Raw genomic sequence first — 17,462 nt, forward strand, 5'->3', positions numbered from 1 at the left:
CCGGCAACGACGTAAACTAGTTCGGACCCTGATAGGCGCAGACGTGTCGGAAGAGCTGCAGATGCCGGAAGAGCTCCAGGTACAGGCGGCGGTGTTCTTGTCGTGCCTTGAGGGTTCATTTCTTAAACTCGTTAGGGCTTTTTGTTTTTCTCATTCTTCAGAAAGGCAAGAGTAATTTCTCCCTCTACTGTCGGGAATCTGAGATTCTGTTACCCCTAGAGAGACGCTTTTCTGCATCTTTTTCTTTTACACATTTTATTCTTCTGCTGGAGGGACTCCCTCCTGGTCCTCCGAGAAGTCTCGCCGCTTTATTTGGTTTTAGTTCTGTTCTTTAAGGGAATTCCAGCTCCCAGGTGATCTTTATTTCCCTCTTTAGAGGATCCCCGCCCGCCTCCATCCTCGTCCCCGGGGATACTAGCCCATCACCGCAGCGGTCTGAGGGATGGAGCTTACCGGCTCTCGGGAATCCCTATCTCGAGAAGGCTCTTCCTTGCCTGGAGAGTGGTCTTCCTCCGCCCTCGGACAGGCCTTCTCCCAGATCTTACACCAACTTACTGGCCAGGAGTCCCGGCGGAGCAAGGCCAGAAATGCAGCTCTTCAGGACCTCAGTGCTCTACTAGAAGCCACAGAGTGTGATACATTATTTGAGGGGAGTGACGCCTCGCTCCGTGGAATGCCCCAGCTGCTGGGGCAGGTGGCAGAAGCCCTGGGGAAGTATGCAGCCCCACCAAGCGAGTCGGAGGGGAGAGGTGATCGTCACTCTGAAGTGGCTGAGAAAGCAGCTGCAGTTGGGTTGCTGTTTCTTAAGCTACTGAGGAAAGTTGAGGCCGCCAAGAATTCCTTGGTTTGCCCTGCGTGGAAGACAGGCCTTCGTCACTTGGCAGGACCCATGTATATTTTTGTCGTCACACACAGTTTGGAGCAACCATGGACCAGCTCGAGATCTCAGGACGTTGCTGAACAGGTGCTCGCCTTACTGCTTCAAGTTACTGAGTGCGGTTCCGTGGCAGGGTTCCTCCACGGAGAAAAGGAAGATGAGAAAGGGAGATTTTCGACGATAATGGGGCTTCTCAAATCCGATTTGAATAAGTGAGTACACCTGCGGTCAGGGCCGTTGATTTGCGATTCAGCCTAATGTTTTAGAATGTTAGCTCAAAGGAGCCTTGTTTCTTCATCAGTAAGATAAAGGTGTTGTGACAGCAGATCTCTTAAAGCCTAGAAAGGTTGTAATTTGCTATAAATGACTTAACTAGATAGTGGCGAATTCAACATTAGAACCGAGGTCTTCAGACTCCATTTTGAAGTGCTCTTTCCGGTCCTCCTGACAGCTGCCCTGGAAATTGGAAGTTCTGTGCCATTTATTTAGACTTCACCTTTCTTAAATTAGGTGGGATTGGGGATTCCGAAAGGATTTAAATTTACGGTTTGACTTCAAACTTACGGATCTTGAAATTAATTGCTAGTTATTAGATAGGGGTAGTTATGGGACATGGAAGCAACGTTTGGGAGGAAAAAAATAAAAGCCCTTTAGACCGCTGTCAGCTGAAGTATTTTCTGGGCGTTTCCACTTGCTATTTTGTGTGTTAGTGTTTGTGATACTGAAATGATGAGGAAAAAATGAATCCATAACCGTCATTTTACCAGGAACTTGGAGTTAAAAGGCTTAGTTTGGAGGCAGTCTGGTGCTTCTTTTTGTTGCTTCTGAACGGGACCAGGTCAGACAGCTGCTCTGAACCCTCAGGTTCATTACTTGTTGTCTAAAGATATCGTTACTTATTACACAGTATTTGAAGATTGGTTGAGTATTGTGTGTAAACTCACTTTGTAAGCTATTAGTTCTGTTCCAATCTTGATTCATTTGCTCCCTTATATGAAATAATGTTACTGAAGATGTTTCCTTTACTCCTCTCTCCCTCCTCAACACATTGTCACTGTAACCATCACCACAGATGCTTTATAGCCATGGCTGTATATATGGCTGCTTCTCATTGACTATGCTTTAGACCCGGAGCCCCAGGTGATTGTTAATTGTATTTAATGTAAGCTCTGTAAGTTATTTTGGTCTTAATCTTAAAATGTATATTATAACATCCAGCATTATCTTATGTGGGATGTATTTTTTCCAAGTACAAGAAAACACTTGAAGTTCGAAGCAGACACCGTGTCATTTACTGTGGTTTCACATGCCCACCTAGGGAATCCTGGAAGAATAACCCTGCCACCAAACATGTTTTCTCATGGACTCTGCAAAAGGTCACCCGACCCTGGCTGAGCCAACATCTGGAAAGGATACTTCCCCCATCACTGCTTATCTCAGACGACTATCAAACTGAGAACAGAATCCTGGGGGTACGCTGCCTCCATCACATTGTGCTTAACGTGGTAAGTCCTCTCTGCTCTCTGGCATCTGATGGATGCGCGGGTTGGGTCATCATAGCTGGTCCTCCTTCGCGATGTCACTTTTATTGTTGCCTCTGTTTATATCTCTTATTAACTGGCTTTCTATTACTGCTGTTATGTGACAAAATTCACTAATTTATATTTTTCTCTGCCAGCCTATTTGGTTGTATCTCATAGGTAATATACAGAAGAAACATGGACCATTGTCAAACTGAATAACCAGACTCTTGAGTAATTAACAGTTGGCTTTTTTTTTTTTAACGCAAGTATTGGGGATTGAACCCAGTGGTGCATGCTAAGCATGTGAGCTACCACTGAGCTATACCCCTAATGATTGACTTTCAAGCAGCAAAAAATTTTGAAACTGAAAGATTATACCCCAACGTGCGAGCTGTTACTCAGGGAAACTTTTTTTAAACTGTGCGTTATGGAGCTTTTAAAATATACACAGGAGGGAGAGTGGTATGAGGAATCCCATGTACTGTGTTCAGTCTCAAAACTTACCAACATTTTGCCAAGCTTGGGAAACTTGTAACTGGGTCATTTGTCTGATTGCAGCCAGCTGCTGATCTGCTCCAGTACAACCGGGCCCAGGTGGTATACCATGCCCTTTTCAACCACCTGTACACACCGGAGCACCACCTCATTCAGGTCAGTGTAAGGTTTGACATAACTGTGAGTCTGAGCTCTCAAGTTTGAGTAGAAGGTGGCATTATGTGAATAAGAATAGTTGATAGACATTTTTCTGTCCTGGAAAGTGTGGGTGATAACTGAGAGCCACTGACAAGGTGAAAATATGGGGTAGCAGATGACCAGGGAAAACATCTCAGTACCAAGCAGGCATCCGCAGGCCTGAGTCGCCACAGGAAAGCCAGTGTTTTGTCTTCATCTGGGTCAATTAGAGATCATTTGGGGGCAGCTTAATGTCTGAAAAAGTTCTCTGTTTATTAATGTAAGTGTCCTTCATCTGGGCTGTTTTATATCAACACACACCTGGAACTCCTTGTATTCTGGGTATTTTAGTGTCATTTATTCCTTCATCCAGTAGACACTGAGTACCCACTCTGTGCCAGTAAACCACTGTAGGTTCCAAGAGTGAGTCAGACAGGGTTTCTGGCTTTAAGAAACTCTCTGGAGAGACATTTATGTAAATAAATGTACTTTACATGTAAATGGAGTGCAGTGATAATCTAACCAGGTTTGAGGGTATTGAGGTGGTTTTAGGGGGATTCGGGAAGGAGGTGATATTTGCTAATAAAGGATGAATAGAGTTTCCTGTGGGATGAGGAGAACATTCTGAAGACAAAACACACACGTTATATAAAATTAGAAGTAGAAATAACCTTGTTTCTTAATTTATACCTACTCTCCTTCCCCTTACCACTTTTCTTTTTTAAATATTATTTTTGGTTTTGAGAATCCAGACTGTACTAAAAGCCAAAAAGTTAGGGCTCTTGAAATGGCAGTTTAAAAAAAAAAGAAAGAAAGAAAAAGATAAAACAAAGATCCCAGGAGAGCTAAAAGGGATTGCCTAGACGCTGAAACTTCAGATACCAAATTGGATACAAATAGGACCATCTTATACAATGAAAAGGAATATGTGTATTTGTACAGATGACTGAAACATTATGCTGTGTACCAGAAATTGATACAACATTGTAAACTGACTAGACTTCAGTTAAGAAAAAAAAGGGAAAAAAACCCTAAATAGGATCATCTTAGATTCTATTTGGGAGTGGTTTTATTGTAAATACTTGTAAATATCATGTAAACTTAGGAATTTAGTGACAGTAGACTCCTAAATTTGGGGTTAAAGTTCCAGCTCTGCCATTCTTCCCATCTTATAGATTAGTGAAGTACAGTCCTGAGGGTAAGGTATTAACGTGAGACTCAAATCGATAAAGGATGTAAAAAAAAAAAGTTTGAAAATATAAAGTAATAAGTTACACTTAATGTATTATTACTAGAATCTTTTCGAATTCTATGACATGGACCCCAAGGGTGGTAGATTAATGGAATTTGCTAGAAAAATCATTGAGTGTTGTGAATACAAATCGGTGAACTACAGTTCCTTCCTATTGCTGCCTCCAGGCTGTGCTCCCGTGTCTGCTGGATTTATTCCCCATCCTGGAGAAAGCCCTGCACTGGAAGGGAGGTGCGGCCCGACCCACCACACACTGTGACGAGGTCCTGCAGCTGGTCCTGACCCACATGGAGCCCGAGCACCGCCTCCTCCTGCGCAGGACCTACGCGAGAAACCTGCCGGCTTTTGTGAAGAGGTGCATCCCTGGGCTGCTGGGTGTGGCCTCCTCCCCGCCTTCACGTCTTTGGCATCACGTCATCTCTTTTGTTTTTAGGTTGGGGATCCTAACTGTCCGGCACTTGAAGAGGCTGGAGCGAGTCATCGTTGGTTATCTGGAGGTTTATGATGGACCTGAGGAGGAGGCTAGATTGAAGATACTGGAAACCCTGAAACTTCTCATGCAGTACACTTGGCCCAGGTATCACAGCCAGCAGACAGGTGTGCTAAGACGGGCAAAACTCAGCCGATGCTCTCTTCAGAGCTTGCCCAGCTGCACGTAGTGTTAAGTACGTAGTGCAGAGTTTTAGGGACGTGCTATATATCTGAATACCTCCCATTTTTACACACCAGTTGGATTTTGAACTGTGGAAGTGGTATTGAAAAGATAAAATACACCCACTTCCCTCAAGTGTACGTCTCTCTGCATTTATAATGCATATTGGAATTTTAAAGGCCATTTAGAATTGCTACAATAGACATACTTAACTTTGTTCCCCCTAATGTTTCTTAAACCTAATTGAGAACAGAGCATTTCATAGCACATGACTGAACATCTGTGGTCAGGAGAACACTGACTTAGGAGATGAGTGCTCAGTCCAGCTCGGGCTTGAGGTAGGTGTCATGAGCAGTAAGCTGGGACTCCAACATGTGGAGTCCACAAAAGGCTTTCTTGCGTGAAATAACAAGGCTTAATTCAGTGAGAGAGCAGTGCCTCGGCACATGTGTGTCCCTCTTCTGGACCGTATTCTCTCATCTCCTTATAATGTGCCCCCCAGTCTTTCCCTTCATCACGTTTGTAACCAGGTCACATTTATTTACTTACTTTCTCCTCTCCTGAACTACAAGCTTCAGCAGGATGGACGACCACTTGAGTACACTGAGAATTCCAAAACTTACTCAGCACCTGGTATTAAGCACACAGATAGTTGGAAAATGACTGGAGCAGATGGATGAGTGAAACTGAACCAGACTAATGCTGTCCGAGCGGAAGTGCTCAGCAGGCAGATGGAGGGAGCTTGGAGAACGAGTGTTACGTGTGCAGGGGAACAGCAGACTGGCCTGAGGACAGGCGGAGGGCTGGGCGGCACACAGGTTACAGGAAACCGCTTAGTATTTTTAGGTCAAGGTATGGATGCAAACTTTTGCTAGTCACATTTCTGTCCAAAAATAGAGTGATTATATTTTCACACCACAAGGTAAATTATTTTTCAATTTCCATTATGGTTTTTTAGGCTTTTTATTGTGGTTAAAAAAATACATGAAATTTACCATTTTAAAGTGTACAATTCAGTGGCATTAAGTGCATTTACAATTTTGTGTAATCACCACCACAATCCATTTCCAGAACTTTTTCATCAACACAAACTTTTAGAAAGGCCAAGTAGAAGTAACTAGACTGGGCTTAACTGGTGGTAACTTACGATCTAGAATTAAAATGACAAAAAGTTCAAATTGACACTTGAGTCCCGGAAGCCAACCTTATTTCCCTCACTCTATTTTTAACCTGAGGGCCCAAGACAGTGTCAAAGCTAGAGGTTGAGGGCCATGTCCTGATCCCCTGGCCAAAAGTATGGGTCCCTGGAAAGAGGGGAGGTCCCACTTCTCCCTTTTCAGGAGGGGCTGTGTCCTAACAGTAGAGGCATGCTTCTGGAGGAAACCAGGGATTCTTGGGCAGGCCAGAGTGTGTGTGTGTGTGCAGTGTTTTTGTGCTGGAGGGGAAAACGGGGCTTGAAATTAAGAAATCTGGAGTCTGATCTCTAGTGCTGCTTGTAGCTCTGTGGTCTTTAAGTCATTAAACTCTGACTTCAGTTCCTTCACTTATGAGATGAGGACTTTATACTAGTTGGCCTTTGAAGTCTCTTTCAGTTTTAATATCCTGATTCAGAGTACAAACATAATTTTTCTTCCTGATTCCAGAGTTTCCTGCAGACTTGTGGTCTTACTGAAGGCTCTCTTGAAACTGATATGTGACGTAGCAAGGGATTCAAGCCTTACACCTGAGCCTGTTAAGAACGCCTTGTTAGAAGAGGCCACAGACTGCCTGATTCTCCTGGACCACTGCTCCCGAGGACAGGTGAAGGTAAGGGACAGTCTGCAGCCCAGTTTCCGTTAGTCCTTGTTATCCTTAGATAATTTCTGTGATTTTGATTTACTGTTTACGTGCCTAAGTCTGTAAATGAACATGGGAAGTTCAGCTCTCTACCTCTGAGCCTCCTAGCCTTCAACAGAGTTTAATCAATACTTTATTCTTCCTTCAAGGCTACTCAGAACTGTTTAGGCCAAAAGGCAAGAGAATCAGCGTTATATCTTGGGAGCTAGGACAGTGAATGGGCAAAAGGATTGTGATCAAAAGTTTGTAAAATTTAAGTTCTGTTTAGTGGTTTGAGTTTAAAAAAAAAATTAAATAATGGGCTATAAGCCACCAAGAAGTAATAATTTAGGTAGAGTAATTCAGATACCAGAAATGTTTCCAGTTTTGGGGGGCAACTCTTATTTTCCATATTGTTTTTTATCCACATGGGGATTCTTCCTCTGGTCTCATATTCCACAGAAGTTAACTTTTCCAAGCCATAGTGTATAATAGTTATGTGTCCACTGAATAAACTGTTGTCTCATTTCTTACCCCATTTAGAAATCTTAAATTGAAAGCCGTAAGGCAGCATGAAGAGAAATTCATATCCTAAAAATATGTAGGGGTAGTATGGTTTATTACTAGTTTATTCAAATTATTTCATCTTGGATCTGTAATCTCAGGCGGTTTTCAAGCCCAAGAGCCAATCTGCTTCACCTTGGCTCGTACTGAGTTGCTTCTTTGTGAGCCAGCAGAACATTTCTGAACATGCCAACAGTTACTAAAGTTATACCTGTTCTGTGTTCCGTGTCATCCAATCTCTCCTTCTTGGAGTATGGTACCAAGAAAAAGCAGTCAAGGTAAAGGGGAGAAAACCACAATCCAAAAAAACCCCAAAGCCTGTTTGATTTCATGTTTCAGGGCCTCCTGGCTAACATTCCCCGAAGCTGTGAAGACAGTAAGGTGGTGAGCTGTATGTGGAAAGTGCAGCGGGCTACTGAAGGCGCTCCCTGCGACGGAACTTAGACTTGTATTATTTTCCTCAAGAGGAGGGGATTTTCTTTCTCTTCCAGCTCTTTTAAATGGAATTATTTAAGGAAAAAGGTATTTTTACACTAAATATTGTAACTTAGATCTTTTTCCGTCTTTCCTTTTACTCCCATAGAAGTAGGGGAAGGAGAACAAGAAAAAATGGAAGTCTGGACATTTCTAAACAAAGGCAGGGGGTGCGGGTGGGAGGACACCAAGGAGACAGGGGTGAGCAGCATTTACAACTTAGAAATATTTACAGCCACTCATCTGTTAAGTTTCTTGGGCTCATGCTGTTGCTTCAACACATGTGCCAAACTTACAAAAAAATACTCTGTCCACCACTCAGGCTTTTCTCCACTCCCTCCCAGATTTCCTGCCCCACAGAAGTAGCATACATATTAAAACACAAATATTGTGTTAAAAACAAGATAAAGAGCGGAAACTGCAGGTACATATTTGTGTTTAAGATAAAAAAAGGAAGGAGTTCAAAACATTCAGGCCTGTTTCCAAACGTCTGGTGGGAAATCACGTGGTTTTGGCCTTGGCCCCGGGCTCCGTCTCCTGCTCATATTCTATCTCGACGTACGCTCGTTTCCTCCGCAAAGGTCCTTTCAGGGGTGTTTTGCCTTTGTGTTTGGCATCAGGGGCCTTTTCTTCTTCCTCACTGGAGGATTTATCACCCTGATCTTCATCACTGCTGGCGTCCAGTTTATCCATATCCTAATACAGGGAGGGAAACAATGGGATAAGACACTAGATCCATTCCCCAAACTGCCGCCACTGTCCTCTCAATTCAGAGCTCAAACTGTGCGTCCCTCCCCTCCCCTTTTTTGACTGAAGCCAAAGGATGACTTTTGACCCATGAACCTCACCTCAAAATCACTTATGTCACTCTCATCCACTTCATCATCTTCCACAAACTCTCTTTTCCCCACATCCTAAAATAAAAGATACCTGTTAGGTTCAAGACAGGTAGTGAAAATTCAGCTAAGACATCCAGTTTTATTCTTCGATAAGTAAGTGGATCAATAACATAAACAGAATGAGAGTCTACTCACTAGGCAACCAAAACTGACTGACTTCCAAGTTTAATACTTCTAAACTTAATATATTTTAGGGATATCAATTCTCATGCATGATTTAAATCATTAGAGATAAAACATCCTCATTTTAATTGGTTACAGTCATTGTATAGGAACAAACTATTCTATGTACATTCAACTAAAACTATTAATTTCAAATATCAAAAAATAGTTCAACAGAAAAAGTACACCTGTGTATCTGTGTGAGTTTACTAGGAATCTATTTTTTAAATCTGCCCTTTTCCTAAAAATACTATGACTTAAGTCCTTCTATATTAATAGTAAGATTAAATCCTTTGTAAATTTCAGTAGGTTCCTTAATGTTATATTCCACCAGCTGATAAGGAGTCTTCATTTGTCACCTCACAGGAAAGTTTTTATGATGCTAATAAGATTAAACTGTCAATGCAGGAATGAATAGTTTGTTGGCTGGACCTGGAAAACAAAGCAGTCACTAAAGAAATCAGCAAAACATGATAGGAAAAAAACAGCAAATAATTATTTTTGGTTAGGGAACTAAAAATGATATCCTCTCAATTACATAAAAAATAGATCTCACCCTATAGATTACTGCGTGACAAAGCAAAAACACAAAGCTTACTTCATCATCATCTTCATCATCTTTTTCCTCAGCATCTGAAGAGTCACTCTCTGCCTCCTGCTGTTCCAGGGCCTTGTCAAAGGCATGGATGGGGAAGTTGTAGATGTCTCCGTACTGAAGAAAGTAAACACGGGTCAGCCTTAACGACACTCGGATCTTATGCTTAAAGTCCACTGTCCAACAAGCATATTTTTTTCCTCAGTGACTGAGAATATTTAGTTTGATAAGTAATAATACTATATTATTTTCAAACCTAGAGCCAGAAGTGTCTTTAAAAAGCCCATATTTGACATTTAAATAATCAGTGGTTAATACCAAACAGGTAACTTCTATGAAGGATGGATACCAGATCACTTAAAATTTAGTAGTCTATAAAACCCATGGATTGGAACAAGTGTAATTTTGCTGACAAGGGGGAAATAATAAGGAAAATAAATTTTATTCATGTTGTCTCTGTAAATCATACTAATTTTTCAAAAACAAATAAAAATTCATTTTAAAGAACCTTAAAAGACTAGGATTAATAGTCAGGAGGATCAAAAACTGTATGGCTTTTATAGAGAGATCTGGAATTGTGTCTGGGAGCAGAAGTTGGGAATGATGGGGAATGCACAAATAGTTTGTTGGCTGGACCTGGAGAGCAAAGAGGGGAAGGTCTTGGCACTGGAAGATCAAGGGTAGTGAAAGCATTTTATGTGCCTGCCTCAAGGAGCTAAAAGGAGAAGCCAGGGCCTGTGTGATACTATATTTGGGAATAAAATCAAGGTGAAGATCTTTCTAGCATCTTAAATAAAACACATTTCCCACTACTCCCACATTTCCTAGCATATTGCCACCTAAAAAATAAAATGTGCCCCAGCGTTCTGGCTTTCTCACCGTGTCTTGTTTCAGTCTCTCCAGCAGCTCCTTTTCGATGGCGTTGTCCAGCTGAGCAGCTATCAGTGCCTTTTCCTGTAAGAGGAGGAAGCCCGGTTACTCCATTAGCACTCGCTTCCCAGCCTGCAGAAGTGGAAGGGACCGTCCAGTCTTTCTGTGAAAGATGTCACTTTCCCTCTTGCGATGGCAGGAACTTCTGCCTCTCCAACCAGATATACTTTTCCCCTGTCAAACCTTCTTGGGAACCTTTCAATTAAGAAAATTACTATGGTTTTATGAACAGATTTCTAAGTTAAATTCTGACAAAGCCTTTGATAGATACACAAAGCAAGTAGGTCTGCCTATGTTTAAGTGTCTCAGGAAATTAGCAGTCCTGCAGCAGACTCCATAAAAGCTGTGAAAAGGGGACCAGAGACCTTCACTCATTTACACTTTCCAAAACCATGTTAGACTCTATGTGATGTAAGAAAAGTAGATTAAATATCTCTTCCGTCAATGATCTGTCGAAGGAGATGATACACGGCATCGACCTGTACACAAGCGAAACGTAAACAGAACCTCAGTCTGCCTTTCTTGCCAAAGACTGCGCATTAATGTGATAGTGAAAGTCAGAGGATTTAAGGGCCAAACACTGAAGTTACGTTAGAATGAACAGTGACAGCGTCAGATACAACACAGCGAGACCGGGGCACACAGATCAGTTAAAAGGTTACTGTGATATTCTACGTTTTCCCCTAAAGCAGGTGCTTACACCAAAGGGGTGATCCATTGAGATGTAGGAAGCAAATATTCAAAACATGTATTCTTTTTCTTTAAAATATTAACTGTTACAAATACTTTTTATGTGTACTAACATATGCAGGTGCCTCGACTCAGTCCACGATGCAGATAGCTGTGTGTCACATACTGTGAGCAAGATATGCCGGGGAAAAGCACTGCACAAGGGGTTTGAAGGTGGCGACCTTACTCCTTTATTCGGACTATTGCAGCACAGAGCCGTTTGCTGGGTGAAGTGGACTTACAGATGATACTGAACAGTTTGCAATAAGGTAGGGAGTAGTTATAAAGACGTAAACTGGTCATTTAATGGTTTAGTACTCCAAAAAGAATTGTAGAACTTAAAAAAACATGCTTTTTTCACAGAAAGAAAAATGTTCCAGATTTGTCAACCTTTTCTCAAATGACAAATGGCTGTCCATAATGTGTAATGTAGCAGGAGTTTAAAAAAATAAAGATACTTACTCTGTTTTTTTCCAAAGGAAAGGCAGTATTTTAACAGTGAGGTTGAGAGAACTGTTTTTCCAGAAGGAAAAAAAAACAACTTGTTCTGGGGCTAGAACATTTCAAAAAGTGATTACAGCTATATATGACATTGCTGAAAACATGGGTTTCCTATAAAAACCACAATCACACATTTTAAAAATTTGGAAACAGAATTTTCCATCCCATTTAAAAATCTTCCAAATCTACATTTTTCCAGAGGGCTTCAAATTTATTTGGTAAAAATAGAAGATTTTAATTTCTTCTGAAAGCTTTGCAAGAATGCCTGTTTTGACAGCCAGGGAAGTTGAAAACTCATCAGCCAGATTTAAACAAAAATCTCTCCATAATTGGTGGTAGACAATGAAAAACAAATAGCAACTACTTAATGCAAACACTCTACAACACTCCTTTCTCTGTGTCTCTGAGCTCTCTATGACAGCCCGTTAAAGACACATTTACACTTGCTAAGTACCAGACCCTTATTTCGCTACACCACAAACTATTATGTGTAATACACCTATTAGTGCCAGTACACGTGTATAATAACATTTGTAAATAACATATTGGGGAACATATGTTTAAAAATTTTACTGATGGGGGTGAGTGATCAAAAAAGTTTAGAGACCAGTGATAGAACAAATTGAGATACCACACTCTATGTGATTAATGGAAACAAAAGTATCAAGATTATTAAAGCTGTTTCTTGACAGGACATGACAAACGATGAGCTCAGTGTCTATTGTGGAAGGGAGGTAAGCAAAGCAAATACTCAGAATGACTGAAAATGTGAACTTGTCAGGAGAAGCTGATTCCTGGGCCTTCGGAGAATAGGAATATTCAGGTCCAGATGAGGTGGCCAGGCAGACTGATGTCTGTGACAAAGGCTGGAGCTTCCTGACTAGATTTTCCAGGAATGGCATAGTATTACCACCTCTATTCACGACTTTAGTAACAAAACTGACTAGTTTACTTCAAAGAGGCAAATGATTCCAATTAATGCCTTACCAGCAACTTCAAAATCCCAAAAACTCAATTTAGAGGCCTACTATGACCTGAAAAAACATTAAAAAAAAATTCCACCTAGTATGAATTCATCTAGTGAAACATTCTTCTGTTTCACTGCACAACTACTAGTGTGTTTGATTAGAATGCTCAAAACCTGCGGAGGGTAATATTCTGAAATATCTGACCTCAAGAATTTCAGACAAGGAGCTATAGATCTCTATTTAAGGTATTTTTTTCTGTTCTCCATTACAAATATCTCCAAAGCCACCCAGATTTTAACCTGCTCTGAAAGTCGTAATCTTCAGATACGGAATATCAGATATCTTATGCAACTAATACTGTTATCCATCAGTGACGCAGTTGTCATCTAGGGCTAAACAGTCCATAGCCAGTGGTGACTGACTTGTCCTCAGGGGCCCTGTGTATACAGCCCTACCCTCAGTGAAAACACAGAAGCTGCAACGATCAGAACAGAAAGTTACCTCTCTCCTTTTTTCCCTCCGCTCCACCTTCTTACTCAAAGGAACAAGCTTCCTCCTATGGGAAATAAAAAACATGATCAGAAAACCCAAGTACATGTTCTACACGTTCCTTTAAAACAAAAGAAAAAAGGATTGGAATAGATTTTGTAGGGCTGAGCTCAATACAGCAGGATTACAGAACTTAAAATTACCTAGACAGTTAATGCCATAGAAAGGCAGGCATTTTTACATTTGTTTGATAGACACTTTACATATATGTGGCTGTTCCTGTTTCTTTAGGCATTCTGAGACTTCTGAGGGAGATCATAATGCTAATGATTAATGCTTCCGTGAACTAAGAAAAAGGAATTTTCTATAGAAGACTGGTATCTTTAGTTTTCTCAGCAGGTCACAATGAAACAGCATTAGAGTCTATCGCTCCTTAAAGAAGGCATTCAATTAATTCTGTGGATTTCCTATCACTTCTTAAAATTAGTTTTCAATGAACCCAGAGTAAAGATCTTACACTACAGTTTGTTCACATTTTTTCGATCATTTTCAGTTCCCCAATTTTAGGATTCCCTCTGGGTTATAAAGCCAATTTTCTGAAGCTGATTTTCAGACAGAAGGGGATAATCAAGTTGTACTATACTACTTCTAAAATCCTGCAGAATCTAAGGGCACAACTTTAACCTGAGGTAGACCTGCTTCTTAGCACATCATAAACAATTACCCAAAGTCGAATTCAATAGAAAGCCTTGCTAGAGGTTTCACAATCTCTCAGCTTCATAATATGGTGCATGGAAAGATCGATTTAAAAACAAATGAATGATCAATACTTACTGTCGCTTTAGTGTAAGTTTTCGAATTCGAATTAAGTACTGGGTGATCTTGGTGAATCTCTGCTTACATTTGTGCCGAATGAAACGAGGCCAGTAAATTAGATTTTCGTCTATTTGCTCCAGCGCTTTCTCATAGTTTTTATGAAGCCGGACCTGCCAAAAAGAGAAAAGAGGCTTGGAAAGGGCAAAGATGAATGATCAGGTCTTCACTGTTAATGACACCCATAGGCCTGATGAGGATGGCTTCAAGCCTTAAGGTAGATACAGTCCAGGAAGTGAGAAAAGTATGTGACATTTTTGCTGTTGATCAGCGGTCATCGTGACTTTATGTCCTAAGTCTTACCCGTTCCCAGAGGCGCCTAGGAAAAGCTGCTCGTTCTATAACCTTCATGTACAAGTAGCACTGTCCTGTGGGATAAAGTGAACACATTTAATACTATTTACAAAGACTAAAGGGCATCCTTTTAAAGGCTGTGAGTACTTCTCATGGAAGTCAAAACTGAGGAGTTACCTTTCTCTTCTTTGATAGTGGCATACTGACTGTTTGCCAGGGGACAGGACGACCGATTACACAGTCCAGTCAGGCTGTATTCATTTCTGCAGAAACTCTGGGTTTTGGTTCTAGAATGGGAGAAAAAGAGCGAGAATTGTTAAGATGTGTTACCAAGCAACAACTAAAAGGATCTTTGTCCAAGGTGCAAATCTAGACTCACCGTATTTTGAATGAACAAAATTGTCTGTTTCCTAGTGTATCCCAGATAACCTGCAAGATAAAGCAGAAACCCATTTCAATTGCTCAGACCCAACAGATGCCATATTAATCCAAGGAAACTGCCCCAGTGCAGTGCCCTGCTTCACTGTGGAGTCTTTGAGGGATGAAAGGAGGAAGAAATGCTTTGTGGAATAGTCTGATTTAGATTCTTGTAGGAAAAATAAACACAAACTAGCAATAACCATAACCTCATTGCCCAGAGATCAAATTTCATTAGTATTTTGTAATATTTGTATATTGTATCAACTAGTATGCCTACGTGTATATTTGGAACAAATAGATTATATTTTATAGATATAGTGACTTCCTTTTTACTTAGTATGTTCATTATCCACTGTAAAAGGCTGCCCAGTACTGGATTTTTAGACATACATACCACAATTTTATCTCATTGAGGACAAGGAAAATCATCAATTGCTATCCTCCACTAACTCATGTGCTCTATATTCATTCATTCAACATTTATTGTACACTTAATTTATGTAAGGCACTGACATTTCGAAGTCCTGAGACACTGGAGGCACTCAGCACATGCTAAATGAAGGAAGGTACAGTCCTTAAAGAGTTTTACCTATCTAGTTACAGAGAAAGATGTGTAAACAAACATCACAAAGCAGTAGTCTAAATGTCACAATAGGTGTAATAAGTATCTGCGAGCCTTTGAGTGAGCTGTCGTGAAGAACTGAGAAAGGCTTTAAAGTAGTTAAAGGGAAAAATTTAAAGCAGTATTAAAGAATGGAATATTTTTGGAATTTTACAGGATGTGTGTCTGGCACAGGATGGTAGGAAAAATAGGCAAGAGGAAACTGGAAAGGCAGGAGCTAATTCTGATTGTGGCTTTAAATATTGTCTTTAAGCTGATTACTCCCAAACTGTCATCTCCTGGTCTGACTTGTCTCCTGAGCACCGGATTTGTATGCACATCCAGCTGCCTACTTGACATCTTCTCTTGAAAGTCTAAAAGGCATCAAACACATTAACAGGTCCAAAAGGAACTCTCATTTCCACACCTCTCAGAAGAATGCGGTGTTCTTTCACTAGCCTTCCCCAACTCCATTAAAAAAAAAAAAAAAAAAGAACACATTGAACTGTTTGTTTACATCCCCAAATCCCGTGATTTCCCTTTTCTTCATTTAATCCATAACCAAGTCTTGCTGGTTACAATGATAAAACAGATCTCTTAATTCATCCACTTCTTTTCATCACCATTACTGCCTTAGTTGAAGCTATTTTCATCATGCTCTAGTCTCCTTGTTTTTTTCCCTCTCCTTCAAAATCCTTTCACACAACTAGATAAATTATCACAAACGTAAATCAAGTCATTTCTCATTGAAAGTCCTAAAAGCACTTCCTCCAAGAATCCACATGATCTTGTCCTGCAAGGATATCCAACATCACTACCTCTTCCTTCCCTTGATTTCTATAACCATTGGTGTTCCTTTAATACATTCCTTCTCTCCTACCTCCAGATCTTTGTACTTAACTGCTCCTACTGCCTGGATTGATTGCTTTCCCCTCAGCCCCTCAGTGGCGGGTTCATTCTCATCTTGTTGGATCTCCACTCATATGTTTTCTATTCAGAGAAACCTTCCCTGATCAGCCCTGTGTGAAATGGTCTCTCCTAATTACTCTCTACTTCATCACCGCTTGATGTTTCTTTCATAGTAATATTACACAGTTCAATAGTATGTAATCTTTTCAAGTGTTTACTGTCTCCCCCGCCAGAGTGCTCCATGAAAGCAGAGGTCTTTTGCCTACTTTAATAACAACCAGTAATTACATCAACACCTGGCACACTGTAAGCACTTGAGTATCTCTCATACAAATAACTAAATGAATACATCTAGGAAGCTTCCAAAATTATGACGTGGGCAGAGAGTGGAGCAAATATAAAGAAACACCTAACACAGAAAAAGCAGGTTGAAAACGTGCACGTGGATGAAAGGATCCTTAAATCTGGTGCCTAAACTTCGCAGTACGGTCCTCCACGCCGCCACCCACCTCCCGCCCCCGCCGCCTCCCTAGTCTCGGGGGACCATACACAAATCCCTTCCTGACTAGGCACAAGGACTGGATACGCCGACCCTGTGGGCTGAGGTGGCGGTGTTCTGGCCCCTTCACCCCGCGGCGGCAGCGCGCTGTTAGTCCCGGGTAGACACGTGAGAGCCCCGCGCTCGGAAATCAGGATTCTGGAAGCCTCGCTTCCGGAGCGACACTAGGCTAATGGGCCAGCTGAGTAGGTCTCCTAAAGCGGGCGATACACCCTGCGTAAACCCCGGTGGCAGAGCAAAAGGAGGAGACTCACATCATCTGACTGCATGGTGTCAGCGGTTCAGCGGGCAGAGCCTAGCCAGGTCAAGGGAACAGCCATGCTGCTTCCGGAGAATCACTTCCGGAAAGCAGTCTCGTCCGTCGCGAGAGTTTGGATTTCTGGGGCTTGCCTAGCGCACCCTGGCGGTCTAACTTCAGCGCCGCGTTCCAGGTCACGGCTCGACGGTCACGACTCGACTGTCACCACGCGCTCATCTCCGCCTTGGTCTTGTCACCGGCTCACCTCAGTCCTGTAAAACTGGCCAAGGGTTCGTGAGACCACGCGCGGGAGTCGGCCGAATCCCGAAGCGCGGGGGCCGAGGGCGCCGCGTCCAGCGCGCGGTTTATAACGGTCCCAGAGTTTTGGCCGCCTGCCCCGCCCGCCGGGCCGCCTCTCCGCGGGGCAGAGGGCTCGGGAGGGGCGCCGGGCAGTCAGGGCTGCACC

General features: G+C 41.8%; 2 protein-coding genes across 3 annotated transcripts; one reads left to right on the forward strand and one right to left on the reverse strand.

The window, feature by feature from the left end:
- Nucleotides 1-63: 63 nt before the first annotated feature.
- On the forward strand, nt 64-11,413 carry TTI2 (TELO2 interacting protein 2). 2 transcript variants are annotated; one of them, XM_031440135.2, is made up of 9 exons: nt 64-79; nt 377-1,089; nt 2,196-2,382; nt 2,959-3,051; nt 4,492-4,679; nt 4,758-4,901; nt 6,620-6,782; nt 7,695-7,877; nt 9,521-11,413. In XM_031440135.2, exons 2-8 carry the CDS (start codon nt 443-445, stop codon nt 7,797-7,799), a joined length of 1,527 nt encoding a protein of 508 aa, XP_031295995.2. In that variant the 5' UTR covers nt 64-79; nt 377-442; the 3' UTR covers nt 7,800-7,877; nt 9,521-11,413. The 2 variants fall into 2 exon arrangements, with proteins under 2 accessions (XP_031295995.2, XP_064333538.1); XM_064477468.1 differs by lacking the exon at nt 64-79 and having other exon boundaries at nt 86-1,089; nt 9,521-9,621; nt 11,227-11,413.
- On the reverse strand, nt 5,921-17,092 carry MAK16 (MAK16 homolog). Its single transcript, XM_010988002.3, has 10 exons — nt 17,013-17,092; nt 14,649-14,698; nt 14,447-14,556; nt 14,279-14,343; nt 13,937-14,088; nt 13,115-13,169; nt 10,365-10,439; nt 9,489-9,602; nt 8,678-8,743; nt 5,921-8,525 (listed from the first exon to the last, which is right to left on the reverse strand). Exons 1-10 carry the CDS (start codon nt 17,025-17,027, stop codon nt 8,331-8,333), a joined length of 897 nt encoding a protein of 298 aa, XP_010986304.1. The 5' UTR covers nt 17,028-17,092; the 3' UTR covers nt 5,921-8,330.
- Between the last annotated feature and the right edge of the window lie 370 nt (nt 17,093-17,462).

Source organism: Camelus dromedarius, chromosome 22 (assembly GCF_036321535.1).
Source record: "Camelus dromedarius isolate mCamDro1 chromosome 22, mCamDro1.pat, whole genome shotgun sequence".
Classification (NCBI taxonomy): Eukaryota; Metazoa; Chordata; class Mammalia; order Artiodactyla; family Camelidae; genus Camelus; species Camelus dromedarius.

Excerpts from the sequence above, each read along its gene's own strand:
- MAK16 (XM_010988002.3), bottom strand. Across the intron at positions 10,440-13,114 it reads GGAGGGAAAAAAGGAGAGAG|GAAAAGGCACTGATAGCTGC; the intron begins GTAACTTTCTGT and ends CTCCTCTTACAG. Across the intron at positions 8,526-8,677 it reads GTGACATAAGTGATTTTGAG|GATATGGATAAACTGGACGC; the intron begins GTGAGGTTCATG and ends TCCCTGTATTAG.
- TTI2 (XM_031440135.2), top strand. The coding sequence starts at position 443 with ATGGAGCTTACCGGCTCTCGGGAATCCCTATCTCGAGAAGGCTCTTCC. Across the intron at positions 1,090-2,195 it reads CTCAAATCCGATTTGAATAA|GGAATCCTGGAAGAATAACC; the intron begins GTGAGTACACCT and ends ATGCCCACCTAG. Across the intron at positions 2,383-2,958 it reads ATCACATTGTGCTTAACGTG|CCAGCTGCTGATCTGCTCCA; the intron begins GTAAGTCCTCTC and ends GTCTGATTGCAG.